The sequence below is a fragment of the Portunus trituberculatus genome, chromosome 40 (assembly GCF_017591435.1).
Source record: "Portunus trituberculatus isolate SZX2019 chromosome 40, ASM1759143v1, whole genome shotgun sequence".
Taxonomy (NCBI): Eukaryota; Metazoa; Arthropoda; class Malacostraca; order Decapoda; family Portunidae; genus Portunus; species Portunus trituberculatus.
The window spans coordinates 22,839,472-22,856,971 of record NC_059294.1 but is presented as its reverse complement, the minus strand read 5'-3'; the positions used below and the strand labels follow the sequence as shown (position 1 = coordinate 22,856,971).

The 17,500-nt window shown below is 43.0% G+C and overlaps 2 protein-coding genes across 2 annotated transcripts in view; both read right to left on the bottom strand.

Annotated features, from left to right (window-relative positions):
- Window positions 1-4,915, bottom strand: part of LOC123515905 — a 5,840-nt gene extending 925 nt beyond the window's left edge. Inside the window, exons 1-4 of the mRNA XM_045274797.1 lie at window positions 4,759-4,915; window positions 4,360-4,502; window positions 4,045-4,264; window positions 1-2,397 (exon numbers count right to left, since the gene is read on the bottom strand). The exon at window positions 1-2,397 is cut by the window's left edge and continues 925 nt beyond it. Of these exons, the coding sequence (XP_045130732.1) occupies window positions 2,309-2,397; window positions 4,045-4,264; window positions 4,360-4,502; window positions 4,759-4,816 (510 nt within the window). The 5' untranslated portion in view covers window positions 4,817-4,915 and the 3' untranslated portion in view covers window positions 1-2,308. The remainder of the gene's footprint in view (window positions 2,398-4,044; window positions 4,265-4,359; window positions 4,503-4,758) is intronic.
- A 5,111-nt stretch (window positions 4,916-10,026) lies between these two features.
- Window positions 10,027-17,500, bottom strand: part of LOC123515876 — a 173,163-nt gene continuing 165,689 nt past the window's right edge. Inside the window, exons 4-5 of the mRNA XM_045274760.1 lie at window positions 11,315-11,379; window positions 10,027-10,076 (exon numbers count right to left, since the gene is read on the bottom strand). Of these exons, the coding sequence (XP_045130695.1) occupies window positions 10,027-10,076; window positions 11,315-11,379 (115 nt within the window). The remainder of the gene's footprint in view (window positions 10,077-11,314; window positions 11,380-17,500) is intronic.

Genomic DNA, 17,500 nt, shown 5'->3' with positions numbered 1-17,500 from the left:
ATGTACAGGTATGTGCAGTAATGATTATAAGTGCGCTACGGGGAGGCCGGGGGGGAGCCGCTCCCCAGGAAGCGGGAGGACACAGCGACGGTACTCAGGGTAAAACTGCGTATCTTGGGAGGCGTGTGTTGCAGAATGTGTATCCGTGAGTCCGGGTCTATGAGGCCGCAGGCAGGGCGCTGTGGGCCTGGGGAGGCTCTGCCTGGCACCGCGCGGCGCCGCTGCTTACTAACGGGAGACTTGCGTTCCCTGCTCTCATGTACTGCAGTAACACACGAGTACTTGAGTTTTGGAGGGTAAGGTGTTGAAAGAGCTGTTTAAGCAATCGTATATATTTCTTTAATTTTCTGACACGTATGATAACCTTATTTTTTTTTCAATTCCTTAATGTTAAGCTTTCCACTCGAGGTGTCTTTAGCACCAACTTTCTCATAAGGTGTCTTTTAAAGTGTCTGCGCCACTGTGAGACTCGGGTAGTACTAGGCTTTGAGCAAGATGTGTCAAGGAGGAGTGAAGGGCTGTCGCGATAGCCAGGTCAGTCAGGCTAGGCAAAGAAAATGTGACGTCGCTGCCACGGTGTGGGCGCGCCATGGGTCTGGGACACGCCACTCAGAAGCGAAGCCTGATAAAATGTAAAAAGAGGACGTCAAGGTCATTAAAAGCTATTGAACTGATTTTAATTCGTCTATGATGTTTTTTTTTAGCATTCTTATTCATCCTGATTTAGATTCACTGTCGTGGCCTTCTCCTGTGGTTGTTTTCAGGAGGAAGTGCGGGCAAGGTGGACTATGTTTCCATGAGACCAATGAAAAAAATATACATTGATGTTGATGATGAACTAAGGAAAAAATTACAGACATTTATTTCATATTAATTTTGTCAATGGTGTGGTGTGTCATTTGAGTCTGTCCTCTGGTTTAATATACAACGACACTGGAACGACGTGTGTCCGCCCAACGTGTAGTGATGTCAACTGAAACGTTCACGCTTTGACACAATAACGCAGTCCAGCTTTAACATATAGACATTATTGCTAACGACCAGACATATCAGTCAAAAATAGCACAGAAGAGTATAAATAGATAGAGAAATAGAGAGAGAGAGAGAGAGAGAGAGAGAGAGAGAGAGAGAGAGAGAGAGAGAGAGAGAGAGATAATCCCCTATTTGAATTCAAAAGTCTTCGGACGCGTTATTTGGTCCATCAGTTCCTGTTTTTTTCTTTTTTTTTTTTCCATTACAGACGCGCCAGGAGGGCCCTGTACTACCACGCGCCTCAAGCTAATCACGCATTAGAAATATTTCCCCATTATTTACAACTTGCCAAGTGTGGAGATTCTTATGAGCTTGCTGTTGAGTACAGTGAAAGGGTTAATTTTTTGCTTCCCAACACATGTTTAGACTCGGTGACTGATGCACATCGTCACGACGATTAAGCATCTGAGGCACAGCGAAGGGAACGGCGCGGCATCGCTCACCGTAGAAGCCTTCGTTTGTCCCGGTGTCAGTTTGCTTCCACTTCATGATGATACACACCACTGGCGGTCCCCTATAAGCGACGCACCATCCTTTCCATGCTATGCAATTCTGAGTTCCTCTTCATTTCGATATGTCAAGCTGAGTATTATGTTGGCAGCGCAGAACAGAAGGATGCGCACCCTGTTCCACCTCACTCATGACGCAACACAACTCTCATAGTACTGTACTACGAGTACACACACTTTTTCAGGTTTTCATGCGTGAATATGTGCGCTCACACACACACACACACACACACACACACACACACACACACACACACACACACACAGAGAGAGAGGCTGGGGCATGTCTATGGCCAATCCAAGCAGTGTTCAGCTGGCTGGGAGGCAAAGATTCGGAGCGAGGCTAAGTAGCTCATCGGAAGATCACGTGGCTTTGCTACCAGACCGTCATTGGTATTCCCTGAACTACATGCTGCGCTCCTCCACTGGGCGGCCGGCTTCACATAAGGGAAAGTAAATCATTACAATGAAAATGAATCACTATCTAACAAATTAATGTTTCTGTTGATGAAAGTGTATCACGTAACAGTCGTGCAGCCAGGCGAGACCTCGCGGTTCCTAATGAACATGGCCTCGCTTCCATCCTGGCCTCTCTTTCCTTCCCTCCCTCCGCATCAGCTTGATCCAGTGCGCTATGCAGCAGCCGCGCGGTGATGAATAGTCATGGCAAGCTGGAGACTCACTGAGGACTGCAAAGGAGCACTCTTGTGTTATTTTTCCTCGTGGTTCTCTAGGCATTCCACGAGTTTTCCTCCCGCCGCCCGAGACTAGGGTCGGTGGCGTCCTAAAGGGAAGGGGCGGGCGAGGAGGAAGGACGCCAGGCTCAGGATCGCCCAGGTGGTCGGCAATTGGCATCCTGCGGGAGAAGGTATAACGTGAGGAGTCATGAAAGCTAGGAATAGAAAAAAATGAGTAATGTTTTTCATGTGTTAGAAATGTGTGTTTCGCCATTTGCTGCAAATGTTTGGTTGTATTATGTGTGATTCACCTCGGTCGCCTACTGGTCACCCAGCCAGTCTTCCCCATTACGGAGCGAGCTCAGAGCTCTTAGACCTATCTTCGGGTAGGACTGAGACCACAACACACTCCACACACCGGGAAAGCGAGTCCACAACCCCTCGAGTTACATCCCGTACCTATTTACTGCTAGGTGAACAGGGGCCACACATTAAGAGACTTGTCCATTTGCCTCGCCGCTTACCGGGATTCGAACCCGGCCCTCTTGATTGTGAGTCGAGTGTGCTAACCACTACACTGTGTGTGTGTGTGTGTGTGTGTGTGTGTGTGTGTGTGTGTGTGTGTGTGTGTGTGTGTGTGGTTATTATTGTTATTGTTATCATTATTGTTATTATTATTATTATTATTATTATTATTATTATTATTGTTGTTGTTGTTATTGTTGATGTATTTATTATTATTGTCATTATTATCATTAGAACTATTACATTTATGAAAGCGGCAAGAGCCGCTACAGGTCCAGTGGTGAACAAAGATGCATTGCCATTCTATGTCAAGTTTTGTGGAGATGGTGTTGTGTCATCGCTCCATTTGTTTCGTCTCCCTCCATTGTGACTTCTCCCTTTGTCCTTTGTCAGCTTTGTAATTTAATTTGATGACATCCGTGAGTCAGAGCTCTAAGGATGCATTAGGCATAGACGTTACTACTTTCCATCCTATACACTTAGTTCTTTCTGTAATGTATCCTTGTTTTTTTTTTCCATCTATAAAAGTGGCTGATCAACTTTGAAAATCTAACTTTCACTACTGGCAGTCTGCCTTCAAACATTCTCGTTTTAAGTCTGTTCACTTCAACCTTTATAGCATTTTAAGCTTCATATCTTGCAGTGCTCGTTTAATGAGTTTTAATGATATTTCCTCGTGACCTTTTTCCGCAATGTCGGTTTTTCCTGTCTTTGTATGCGATCTAAAAATACTTATCTGGTGGCCGTCACTGTTGTTCCAAGGCTAGGAAAGAACACAGCTCCTTCCACTTGTTCATACAAGGAACATTAAACGAAACTGAGCTATAGACGTCATAAACCAAAGAGTCCTTTCTTGGTACGTACTGTAAACGTTCTTACGGAGAGCAGTGTGTGTGTGGAGAGTCTCCAGTTGCTGGAAGAGAAGAGGCTGCCGCCACAGTAAAGCCGGCGCCAGACTACAGTACTCACAGTAGCGCTGAGGCTAAGCGTGTGACGGGTTCTGCTCCTTCATTTACAATTAGCATGATTTTTGGATGACTGACCTGTCTATCACCGGACTAACATTTCTTGGACACCCTACACTGGGCGATGCAGGTACTGAATCTGTCATTTAAACAACCATGAAAAAAATTGTTAAGAAGATATTTTCAAAGAAATGGAACTTGTAAAAGGCATACGGTAGTCCTTGCAGCTTTGCCATTATAAGATTGTCTAGATACAGAGAGCATAAGGTTTGGAAGTAAACAATCGTCTGTAGGTTGTGAGGACGAGGTTACTGTACTACTGCAGTGAGCATTTACCTGCGGAAGCGTACTGGTGGTTGAAGGCGGCGCTAGAGGCTGGGTCAAGATAGATATCCTTGAAAGCGGTTGTTGTGTGGCCGCCCACCAGCGCATGGCATGCTACGTGGGCTATGCCTTTAACGAAGTACGCCGGGGGTTCCCAGCTGATTCTGACGGTCGAAGTAACGCGGCCCCGCTGGTCCTCGAAGTCTGGATATCGAGATACTTGTTCTTTCACCTGAACAAGGAAATGATGTAGTGTGAGTATCTAAACGCCACCCGGCAGCGACCAACACAATGAAGTCAATATAGAATGACAGCAGGTGTACTCACTGGCTGGCCGTTGATCTCCCAGACAAGGTGTGCCCGCGGCTTGGCGCCAGTCGCTGTACAGTTGAGGTTGATTCTCTCCCCAATGTGGAACACTGGAGGGTCGAGGAACGGTCGTGTGTGGATCTCTACCAGTTTTGGTGTTACTGTAAAGAACAAAATAAATAAAGGAAATGGGTGAAGTGCATGAAAATAGGATATAGAGAAAATTATTATTATTTTTTTTGTCTGTGTGTGCTCGCGCGCGCGTGTGCGTGTGTGCGTGTGCGTTTGTGAGGGCGCTTGAGCGGCTCTCCTTGAGCAGTTTTTGTTATTGTGACATAAGAATGTCCCTGCCCCCTCCACTCCGCACTTTCTTGCAGTCTCATGGAATCGGCTTCATCATACCTCTCCTCCACTCACCTACGACGTTCATCGCCTTGGTCTCCACGGCCGTGCGGAAGGAGGGACCCTCGCCCATCACCTCGCACTTGAAGATACCAGATGTTTCTTCCGAGACGTTCTTGAGCACCACAGACCTCTCTGTTGACTCGTCCACCTGGAGGGAGGATAAGAAACCAGATTAATATCATAAAATATTTGGAGATATTTGATAAACTGGCGAAGATCTATTGTCTCTCCAATCTCATCTGATAAATAATGCGTCAGTGAGTCTACTGGAACCGTTCTCTTAGCGCAGCATCGTTAATATGATTGGTGTTTTCTTTCCTTGGAATCTTTCATTCAAAGAGTTTCCCTCGCATCTCATTTCACTTTTAATTTTCTTTAATATTTTCCATCATACATGGTCTCTGTGTCAGCGTCAGTGTAGCAGTCATGCAGTTCGGCTAGGCGTCGCTGTGATCAGATACTGCTGTGGTGAGCGTGTAAGACTGTATTTGATATTGTACTGATGACAGCCATTCGTATCTACTATATATTTGATGCCTATCAACCGCTAATTGTGTTTTGCACTTTACAGTTGTGGCAAACCTGAGAACTGGTGCCATCATAAAAACACAATCCTGCATCCATGTAAATTTTCCCTCAGTGACATCTGTCCGCTGTTGAATATTGGCTGAAATGTTTTAAAAACTTTTTCGTCGCCAGTATTCTTGATATTTTCCCTTGTGGATCGTGATCGTCTTTGCAAAAAATGAAAAAAAGTTGAAAATAAGAAATCGAGTTAAGTCTTTTATTTTATTTTATTGTCTTTTAGTCATGACCTGTCGTTGATCGTAAGAGCGCGTTTTGGTAAGATTAATGTGGATGCTTTTTTTTTTTTGTTATGTAAAAGAAACTGAGTTAACTCACGAAGAAAAACCGTGCTGATGAGGAGTTTATGGAAAGAATTGAAAAAGCTATCAAAGAAAAAGTTCAAGCAGGATAAGCGGAAGCAGATCCAAAAATAAAATCTACCACAAAATATAAAAACAGGAACTCAGGCCTGATAAAAAAGTTGGACGCATACGACTCACAAAACTTAATTTTTACCGTTTACATGTGAAGCCAATTTGTTTTCCCTGGTAACAAAACTGACGGTGGGGTTGTGCTCCACGTAAGGGTGGAAAGAGATTTGGATTTCCGGCTGGCTTGGAACCCGGTAGAGAGAGTAATAGTGAAGCAGTCATATTAGAATCTGTTAATAGAGAAATGAATTATTATGATTGAAAGAATGGAAGTTAGGAGGAAGAGTCAAGGACAGGATGAGAAAGACTGTTGATAATGTCAAATATTGTAACTGAAGGAATGGGAAGATATGGGAGACAGCAGGGCATTGGAGACGGCAGGGATGGGGTGTGTGGGTAGCTGGTGGCAGGGATCGGGTATCTTGGAGCGGCTGGCGACAATCTGGAGCTAAAGGGAAAGGGACTCACGGCTGCTCTTGGTTGGGGATATGATAAATTTAGTAATTGCTCTGCAAGAACACTGGCCAGAAGAAAGAGAGAGAGAGAGAGAGAGAGAGAGAGAGAGAGAGAGAGAGAGAGAGAGAGAGAGAGAGAGAGAGATCCTTTTTGTTTAAGTTCGTTGGTTTTAGTTCCGATATCCAACACAACTGGTGCTCTCCAGAGCATCAGCCAGGCGAACCTAACTCCCAACTGTGGCGCTCCAAGCACAGGAGTAACGTCCCAGTAAACAGCTTAAAACTCACGAGCCCGAGCGAGACTCGATCTGCCGAGCTTAGCGATGCCAGGCCAGCGCGTTGTGTGTGGAGTGTGTTGTGGTCTCAGTCCTACCCGAAGATAAGTCTATGAGCTCTGAGCTCGCTTCGTAATGGGGAAGACTGGCTGGGTGACCAGCAGGCGACCGAGGTGAATGACACACACACGTACGTACACATACACACACACACACACACACACACACACACACACACACACACACACACACACACACACACACACACACACACACACACACACACACACACACACACACACACACACACACACACACACACACACACACACACACACACACACACACACACACACGTGACGGATGGTGGGGAGCACATCCGTAGCGCCACAGAAAGGGGTGTTTATGAGACAGTGTATCTGCTATAGTGACTGGAAGGCGCTTCAGTTTTCAGTGAAACACGGAAAGACCATCAAGAATAAATAGCAAGGGCACGGAGACACTAAAAGCTTGTGCGACGGCTGCTATCTACAGCCTACTATACTGTGTGTGTGTGTGTGTGTGTGTGTGTGTGTGTGTGTGTGTGTGTGTGTGTGTGTGTGTGTGTGTGTGTGTCTCTCTCTCTCTCTCTCTCTCTCTCTCTCTCTCTCTCTCTCTCTCTCTCTCTCTCTCTCTCTCTCTCTCTCTCTCTCTCTCTCTCTCTCTCTCTATATATATATATATATATATATATATATATATATATATATATATATATATATATATATATATATGTAATATGGTATGGGAGATGTTTCCAGTAGCTGAAAACAACACATCTCTCACGCGAAATATAAAAGATGATTCGTCTATTGAAAATTCGTGAAATGTCATCACAAATAACTTCAGAATGAATATATATATTTTTTCGTCCGTGAACATAATTTGCCTCTAAATATGTATACAGGTAATCGGATAAACTCAATTGGGGTAAATTTTTAATTGCGTATTAATCCGTGAAATCGTGGTGGTAGTAATTGGCTTGATAGTTGACGATCAGCGTTGCAATTCAGCTTTTTATCACTTTCCTCCTCGGTAGTATTTTTTCCTTACCCGGTCACGCGTTAATGTCAGATCTGATTACTCTACTGTTCTCTCTCTCTCTCTCTCTCTCTCTCTCTCTCTCTCTCTCTCTCTCTCTCTCTCTCTCTCTCTCTCTCTCTCTCTCTCTCTCTCTCTCTCTCTCTCTCTCTCTCTCTCCTTCTCTGTCTGTCGTGTATTGTGTCAAGATGGGAGGTAGGGTGTGTTGGTCATGAGAAATAGGTATTAACTATTTATTCCCTGTGATTCAAAATAGACGTAAATAGACAGATCCATTTACAGATCTTACTTTTATTAGGTGGAGCAACTTAGCATGGCAAGGAGAACGCTCTTTGCTCACCATTAGCAGCTGCCCATGTAACGGAGAAAACCACCAGAATACATTAAGGCCTTTCAGTTAGAACAAGATACAGTTTCATTAAAAATAATAATAATTCAGAAGTATTTTCTTTTCCCGTACAATTGTTCAAAGTTGCTTAATATTTAGAATAGTTGTAGTGCTGGAAGTAGAAAGTTCTAATTTGAAGAAGGAAGACCAAATCGTGAGTTTTGAATTAATAACTTTAAAAACGGCTATGTAGGAAAATCATACGAAAAGAACAGCATACTTCCAGAAACTACATCAGGAAATAGAGAAACAGAGGAAAAAAAAAAAACGTGGAGGCACAGATAGTTGAAAGTAAGGATGATGAGAAAGAGGGTTGTATGAGTGAGTATACTACAGAGTTATGGTAAGAGTGAAGTGATTGAGAGAAAAATCAAGTGATGTAGGAATGGTAATTTCTCGCCGGTAACCATCACTACGACATGAATATTCATCGACGCAGGCCATTCCTTCTGTAATGTGTGCTTAAATAACTCCAGATCATGTTGATAAACACTCTGTTTATGACATGCATGTTTGGATTTGTTCCATTCTAGTCTATGCTGAGTATTAGGTATATACAGGCTGCCACCCCATGCGTATAGCTCTGGCCATGGTTTCTTTAACTTTCGTTCGTGTCTTAAGTCCGGCTTAGAATTGGCTGCTGGTTGTCTAAACTTTCATGTTATGTCTCCTTGGCAGTGTCAGCGGCAGTGTCTGGGCGGAATGTGGGTAGCGGTATGTGTCACATGTGTCAAGACCGGACGATAACGTTGTGGCACCACGAGGCTCATGCTGGTGTGGTTGGTGTCACGGCTGTCACGGTGTACGTAGGTAGAGAACACCTTATACTCAGTGTTCTCTCTCTCTCTCTCTCTCTCTCTCTCTCTCTCTCTCTCTCTCTCTCTCTCTCTCTCTCTCTCTCTCTCTCTCTCTCTGTGTGTGTGTGTGTGTGTGTGTGTGTGTGTGTGTGTGTGTGTGTAATTCACCTCCTCGGTCACCTGCTGGTCACCCAGCCAGTCTTCCCCATTACGGAGCGAGCTCAGAGCTCATACACCGATCCTCGGGTAGGACTGAGACCACATCACACACAACACACACCGGGAAAGCGAGGCCACAACCCCTCGAGTTACATCCCGTGCCTATTTACTGCTAGGTGAACAGGGGCTACACATTTGCCTCGCCGCTTACCGGGACTCGAACCGGCCCTCTCGAGTGTGAGTCGAGCGTGCTAACCACTACACTACGCGGTGTGTGTGTGTGTGTGTGTGTGTGTGTGTGTGTGTGTGTGTGTGTGTATATATATATATATATATATATATATATATATATATATATATATATATATATATATATATATATATATATATATGTACATATTTTTTATGCCCCGTGGCGGAGGAATTGGAGCGTCGTATCAGCCATCACCGTAAAGCACCGCCATTACAGTGATGTGGCAAACTTTACTCCAGCAAGAAAATCCTGCGTGCATAATGTTTTCTCTGATGTGCTCAAGAAAGCTCTGCGGTGCCTCTGCAAAGTAACTTATTCCAAGTCATTCCTCGTTCCCTCCTCTCTGCCGGAGTTCGTGTTCCCGGCGCCCTACGGTGATATAAGACACGGACCACTCTATAGTGAGACCAAGGAGACGCTGGCTCTGCCATTGGGTCCTGGCACTGCCTGGGTGCCCAAGTGCCCGGCGTGTGACTGGAGCATCGCTACCTCTTGTTACACCGCCGCTCGCTGCTAGCCTCGCTTCCTTTTCTCTGTCGCTTCTCCTTTTTTTTTTTTTTTTTTTTACGTTTTTACCATCCCCACTGCCATGTGTACCACCACCTCCTCCTCCTCCTCCTCCTCCTCCTCTCCTCCTCCTCCTCCTCCTCCTCCTCCTCCTCCCTCCTCCTCCTCTCTCCTCCCTCCTCCTCCTCCTCCTCCTCCTCCTCCTCCTCCTCCTCCTCCTCCTCCTCCTCCTCCTCCTCCTCCTCCTCCTCCTCCTCCTCCTCCGTCGTCGCCGTCGTGCTCCTCCAGGTCGGTAATCACACCAACCCTGAGCATCAAAGGCGCCTCACGTGGTTCCCTCCTTGAGTCGGTTGCCCATGAAATGAAACTTATTCCTTGCTGCTTCTCGTCCTCGGCAGGGGCAGCCACGACCCCTGGCCTGGAAAATGTTGGGAATATGTGGCCTGATTGCCTCTTGGACTGGTTTGCTAGGTACATAGGACGTGGAATAGCGTTGTATGTTTTACTAAAGCGCAGAGCGTGAGGGTGCGGCGTGGCCACCCTTGTGTTTGTTTGTTTGGCGAGGGTAACAAACGAAATATTGAAAGGTAGTCCTGTATGTAGTATGAACATGGAATTCGACTCCAATGTAAATAAATGTCAAAGAAAAAGCGAATAAGGATGAAGAGTCAAAGCGAAAGTCTAAAGAAAAGTGGTGGAGGTTTGGAGAGCCTTGCAACTATAACAAAATAATCCTTAAATGAAGCATTCACTTTTTTTAGTTTCGCTCACGCTCATGTGCATGCAAAGGTCCACTCAGAGTATAAATGAGAGCGTTTTGTGAGAATGTTCATGCCGCGTAGGTTTTCTAAGCGACAAAAATGCACGAGATACTGAGAATTTCTCGTTAGCAACCATAAGTGGGCGATTATGTTTCTTTTCACCCTGACGAGTTAGTTACCGTCGCCAAGGAAGGACCTATTGCATGAACGGTGGCGACGTGGCTCATTCCTCTTAGTTGGCCCTTTAGGTGCAACGAGCGAGGAGGAGGAGAATTATGGGACAGGAAACAAAGAACTAGTGATCTGGGAAGAAAAAAAAAGTACAGTACGGAGTATTGTAGAGAAGAAAATAATCAAAGAGCAAATCATGGCAACCAGCCACTTTTATAGCATTACTTATGATATTATACGAGCAAACTGTGTAATTTGGCATTCATTAAACATTGACACTTCTGCAAGACCTAAGTCAACACGTACTTTACCTTCCTTCAAAGGTGAGTACGAAGCTCTTGAAATGCCATGGAGCTCGGGTGAAAGAAAAGACTCGTGATGTTTTGCAAATGGGTGTTATGATTAAAGAATTGTATAATGAATTCAACCATCATATATAGAGTTTTGAGCCTAAATCTTGTATTAAGTACACACACACACACACACACACACACACACACACACACACACACACACACACACACACACACACACACACACACACACACACACACACACACAGCTTCACTACTCATCAGACGGCGTCACAAAAAAAAAAAAAAATATATATATATATATATATATATATATATATATATATATATATATATATATATATATATATATAGAGAGAGAGAGAGAGAGAGAGAGAGAGAGAGAGAGAGAGAGAGAGAGAGAGACCCACCTGTGCTAAGGATGAGTGCGGCGGCCAGGTGGAGGAGTAGGTGAGCGGACATCCTCGGCCCGCGCCTGAAAGGACAAAATTGCAGTCTGTTATTATTTTGTTATTATTATTATTATTATTATTATTATTATTATTATTATTATTACAATAACCAATCTATATTCATTTACTTTTTCTACTTATATAATGATTTAGTAATATTTTCCTCTTTTCCCTTTTCCTCCTCCTCCTCCTCCTCCAGTTTTTTTTCTTATATCTAAGCTATCTAGAAAGCTAATGTATTTCTGAAACAACCAAAGTTTGTTGCTGACAACAAATTTGGCGTCAGTGCAAATCGTGAGGAATGTCATGAAAATATGATGCATGATTTGGAAGCAAACATGAAAATATTTTTTTGGTATTTGATGATGACAAACGTGAAGCAATGAATATTTGTAAAATTTGAAAATATGATTAAGAATATGCAGTGTTGCTTTTCTGAAAATAACGGAAGATAAGAAATTTTGTGGAATATTATTCTAAATCTTTAAACACATATATCACGGAATATATTTCTTCACATTTTTTGTATATATATATATATATATATATATATATATATATATATATATATATATATATATATATATATATATATATATATATATATATATATATATATATATATATATATATATATATATATATATATATATATAATTTTTTTTTCGTACAACTTTGAACGAAACGGAACATACTGAAGGTAATGAGAACACGACTTTATAGTCGTACTTATGTAATTTATCACATCTCATTCATAATCTTTCGCTCAGTTCTGATAGTTTCGTAAAGTATTAAACTGAACTGGAATAAGAAAACGCAAGGGATGCAAAATGAATTCCCACAATACGTGCGTAATTTATGATGTGAAGCAGGACTGTGAAAACTGTATAGGATTTCTCCCAAGACGTCTTCTATTGTAACATCTTTACTTGTACACATGTAATAATGGCGAGTATGATAATAATAATAATAAAAAATGATAGGTAATGATAACAGTTATAATGATGATAATAACAGTAATAATAACATTAATGCTATGATGGTAATGGTAATGATTAACAACAGCAACAAGAAAAACAACAACAACGGTAATAATAATAATAATAATAATAATAATAATAATAATGATAATGATAATAATGGTAATAATAATAATGATAATAATAATATTGATAACAAGAACAACAACAACAATATTAATAATAAGAGAAGCAATAATAACAACAACGATAGAAATAACAACAAGGAAGCTGAACGAACAAGATCAAGTTTCGCCGTAAACTCTCCTAATCTAACAAATTGGGACGTCTAACTAGGTGATTCAATTGTTAATACCGCGCTCATGGGAGGAAGAAGAGTGAGCACCGTGGAGGAGGTCAAGAGGAGGAGGTCTGTCCCTTAGGTTGTCTGCTCAAACCTTCTGTGAGTCGGTCTGGTAACGCTGCATTAGACTCGTAGTAAGCTCTGCCTGAACCCGTAACGTTATTATTAGCAGTGCGACGGCGATAAAAGTCAGACAACTCCTGTGAACTGTGACTTGAGAGAGAGAGAGAGAGAGAGAGAGAGAGAGAGAGAGAGAGAGAGAGAGAGAGAGATTGTAACACCTTTCCTTAACATGCTACACATAACCTTAAAACACACACACACACACACACACACACACACACACACACACACACACACACACACACACACACACACACACACACACACAAGAAACAAGTAAGAAATAAATTGTTACCATTCGACTCTTGTAAAGAAAAGAAAAGAAGCAGAAAAAAAAGAAAAAAAATAACAGGAAAACCTGCTAGCGTAGTTAGTACCAATGCACCTGCAACTACTACTACTACTACTACTACTACTACTACTACTACTACTACTACTACTACTACTACTACACTACTACTACTACTACTACTACTACTACTACTACTACTACTACTACTACTACTACTACTACTACTACTACTACTACTACTACTATTAGATCCTCTCTTAGCACACTTCGTAGGTTAAGAAAGTTGACTGTGTTTTTGTTGCTTCTTGAAAGTGATATATTAAATTCCTGACACTATCTCCTCTTCTCTGTAGCCTAAGTTGCGGCACGTGTTTGACCTCTCTTTCATGGGCGCTGGGAAAGGTAAGACGCTGTACTGGAGGGAGGGAGGGAGGTAAGGGATCTGACACTCGTCACGAAGGATCAAAGAAGAATCAAAGTGAAGAGGATTTACGAAGACTGATGGGATTAGGAAGGGTGAGGGTAAACAAGAGGGAAGAAAAGCCCAGTAATAAAGGTTCGAAGCGTGTAAATGAATAGGGAAAAAAATTCGCAAGAAGATGAAAGAGACATGAATGTAAAGTGAGACGTGAGGCAAGAGGGGAGGAATAGTAGAGAACGTGATGAAGGGGAAGTATTGAGCGAGGAAGTTGAGAAGGAAGGGCAGCGAAGGGGTCCGCAAGTCAGGGAAGCAGGATAGATAGTCCCGATGGGCAGGAGGAAAGAAGCAAAGTGAGAAGTACAGGCGGAGAAAGAAGGGGGAGTGAGAGAAAAAGAGAGAGAGAGAGAGAGAGAGAGAGAGAGAGAGAGAGAGAGAGAGAGAGAGAGAGAGAGAGAGAGAGAAATATCCATAAATGAATGCCAGTGACGGACGCGAGTGGAAAGTGGAGTGGGGCTTTCTCTTTTTCACTCTTCCTCCTCGTTTTTCCTTCCTCTTTGTTGCCACGTGGTGAGACAAACTGAAGAAACAGACAAATAAACGTCGATATGAATAACCGGATAGATAGAAATTTTTGCGAAATGTAACGATAAATAGTTTTGCAGCATATGGATTTTTTTTTTATGATGTGGTAGTAGCAAGACAGTGAAGGTGCTTTAGTGTGAGTGAGCAGTGCAGTTGCTTTTTCCTTCACTTTTGTCCCTACCAAGAATACACAAACATTTCTATCCTTGAGTTGCTTGTACAGGATTGGGACGTGCGGCTCATTGGATTGTCACGGATTAAGTTTGTGATGGCTGGAAAATTGACGCACTCGATCAGACTCACACTTGTTGCTCTTTTTCGCTGTATTAGTTATTCTTGATTTTAATTTATTGATATTCCTCTCTTCCCTAGATGCCATGGAATTAAAAAACGTGTGTGAATGATTGTGAATGTGGTGGTGAGTATTAATGTGTGCTTGTTGACCTCTTGTCTACTGTAATCCCTCTGTACCAGTGATGCAGAGGAGTTATGTAGATAGATAGACAGCAGAAAGACGCTACTGATGTTTTCCTTATCAAATATAATAATGATGATAATAATACTAATAAGAAGAAGGACATGAAAGAGAACGACTTCTTACTTCCAGGGCAACTAACAGCGACCACCTTATTCGTTAATGAGGCGTTGACAAAGGAGTTCAATAAAGTGCATCAGGAAAGAAATAAAGAATAATATGACAGAAGCAGGGAATCACGCCACACGAGCGACAATTAGCGACCAATTACTTCCTTATGCTCCCGAAATGTCGAGAGTTAAAATTAATGCAGGACGCCACTATAAATAAATACAAGAGCGTGTGACTGCGTTGTGATATATGGTGACACAGACAGGCGTGCAGGAGTACTAAGTGAACGTCAGACTCATTGCTTATACAACAAAGAGTCTAATGAAGCCTGTGTAAGAAAAAAGGAAAGGAAAGAAAAGGAAAATACACTTCCTACTCGTACAGTGAAAATTACAGACCGTTGGAGAAACTCACACTCACACACACACACACACACACACACACACACACACACACACACACACACACACACACACACACACACACACACACACACACACACACACACACACACACACACACACACACACACACACACACACACACACACACACACACACACACTGTACATAAAAACACACCACATACACCATCACGTGTCATTAGCGCGTCGTCAGTTTTCCGTGCTTACTGTTGTTTTACATATTATTTATGAGTTGTTGTTTTTTTGTGGGTGGTTGAAATTACGTGCAGTAGACTGTTTACCTGAAGCAGTGCAACGTAATACCTTAATGGAGAATTACCTAGTTCCTGGATTTAAATTACTGCCATGGAGTAAGAAGAAAGAAGCATTATACTGCCAGCAAAGGGACAAAGTGTTCATTGAAAAGCGAACTGCATATACTGACGGGCCTGCGGTTGAATGGTGGCAGTTTCTGTACACGTTTCGGTGCCTTACGAGTATCTCCCACCTTCAACCAGGCTTTTGAGTTTGACGAAGCTATGAAGATTTAGAAAGGAAACAGGAAGGAATGGAATCTCAAATATAGTCAAATAAAGTAGAGTCTGGTTATTACTGGTAAATCATCACGGAGCTTCACAATAAGACCAAACATTTCTAGACGAGGATGACAAGTGTAGGTATGTTTCACACAGGGACTGCTGCTTGTAGGCCTGATGGCTTCTGCAGCTTTTCTTATTTTCCTGTGTTCTTATGTTCAGGCTGTTGTGCAAGTTGTTGTTCTTTATAAGTGTGTTTTTTTTGTGATTCTTGTTATATTCTAAATTAAAAATCAATATCATCAATGCAAAAGCAATCTAATCGTCTCTATTGTCTTTGAAAATAGTTTTTGTTTCAGAGAATGAAGTGCGAAGTGAATAAACCGTGAGCCTCAGTTGTTCCCATTCCACGTGCCTACGGCTGTTATTATTTACTTCATTTTCTGAATAGCATAAAGGGTTATGAGAAATATAAGCAATAGTATGTACTTTACTATCTAGACTCTTAAGCTTTATGTGGTATGCGCGATTACCCGGCTCAAAGCTTTGTTTACGAGTACATCCATGATGCATCCCCTTCCCAGCTCCTCACGCGATAGCCACACTATTAACTCTAGCGAATGTCCTTATAGTCATTGTTATCTCACCGCCTACTATAAGTCATTGTCTGAAGAAGCTGCTTAAACATGTACGGTGTAATTCACCTCGGTCGTCTACTGGTCACCAATCAAGTCTTCCCATTAAGGAGCGAGCTCAGAGCTCATAGACCGATCATCGGGTAGGACTGAGACCACAACACACTCCACACACCGGGAAAGTGAGGCCACAATCCCTCGAGTTACATCCCGTACCTATTTACTGCCAGGTAAACAGGGGCCACACATTAAGAGGCTTGCCCATTTGCCTCGCCGCTTCCGGGACTTGAACCCGGACCCTCTCGAGTGTGAGTCGAACGTGCTAACCACTACACTACGTGGTGTGTGTGTGTGTGTGTGTGTGTGTGTGTGTGTGTGTGTGTGTAATTCACCACGGTCGTCTGCTGGTCACCCAGACAGTCTTCCCCATTAAGGAGCGAGCTCAGAGCTCATAGACTGATCTTCGGGTAGGACTGAGACCACAACACACTCCACACACCGGGAAAGCGAGGCCACAACCCCTCGAGTTACATCCTGTACCTATTTACTGCTAGGTGAACAGGGGCTACACATTAAGAGGCTTGCCCATTTGCCTCGCCACGCCGGGACTCGAACCCGGCCCTCTCGATTGTGAGTCGAGCGTGCTAACCACTACACTACGCGGTGTAGTTTGTGTGTGTGTGTGTGTGTGTGTGTGTGTGTGTGTGTGTGTGTGTGTGTGTGTGTGTGTGTGTGTGTGTGTGTGTGTCCGTCCACGTATGTACCTATACACGGCACGAGCGAGACTTCTAGGAAGATGTGAAGTGAAGGTTGAAGGAAGGTGATTGAGTGAGCGCCTGTCTTTCCTTACCTGGTGCCGTGTTTTCCCTCGCTGGTGCTTCCACTCACCAGTTCCTCACTCTACTCTCAGAAGGCAGCGACCCTACTATTTGTTTACATAGCACTACACAGCCTTCGCGACCCTACTACTTAAATAAGAAAGTTTTCAAATAATGAAGAGAAATTATGACATCCCTTGGAGTCCGCAGGTGGCGCTGGGACTAAAAATATATCCATTTGGGACCACCACCTTCAGCCTGGTGACTTATAGAGGTGCTCTGATAACTTTCTCCAAATTTTCTTACATTTACGTCAGTAGCATTCCTACTTTTAGATTTTTTTTCTCTTTCAAGGACATCCCTAAGTACTTTCCTTTCCCTGTTCCTCCCGTTTTCTTCTTTTAGGCCTAATGTTCTGTCTGAAA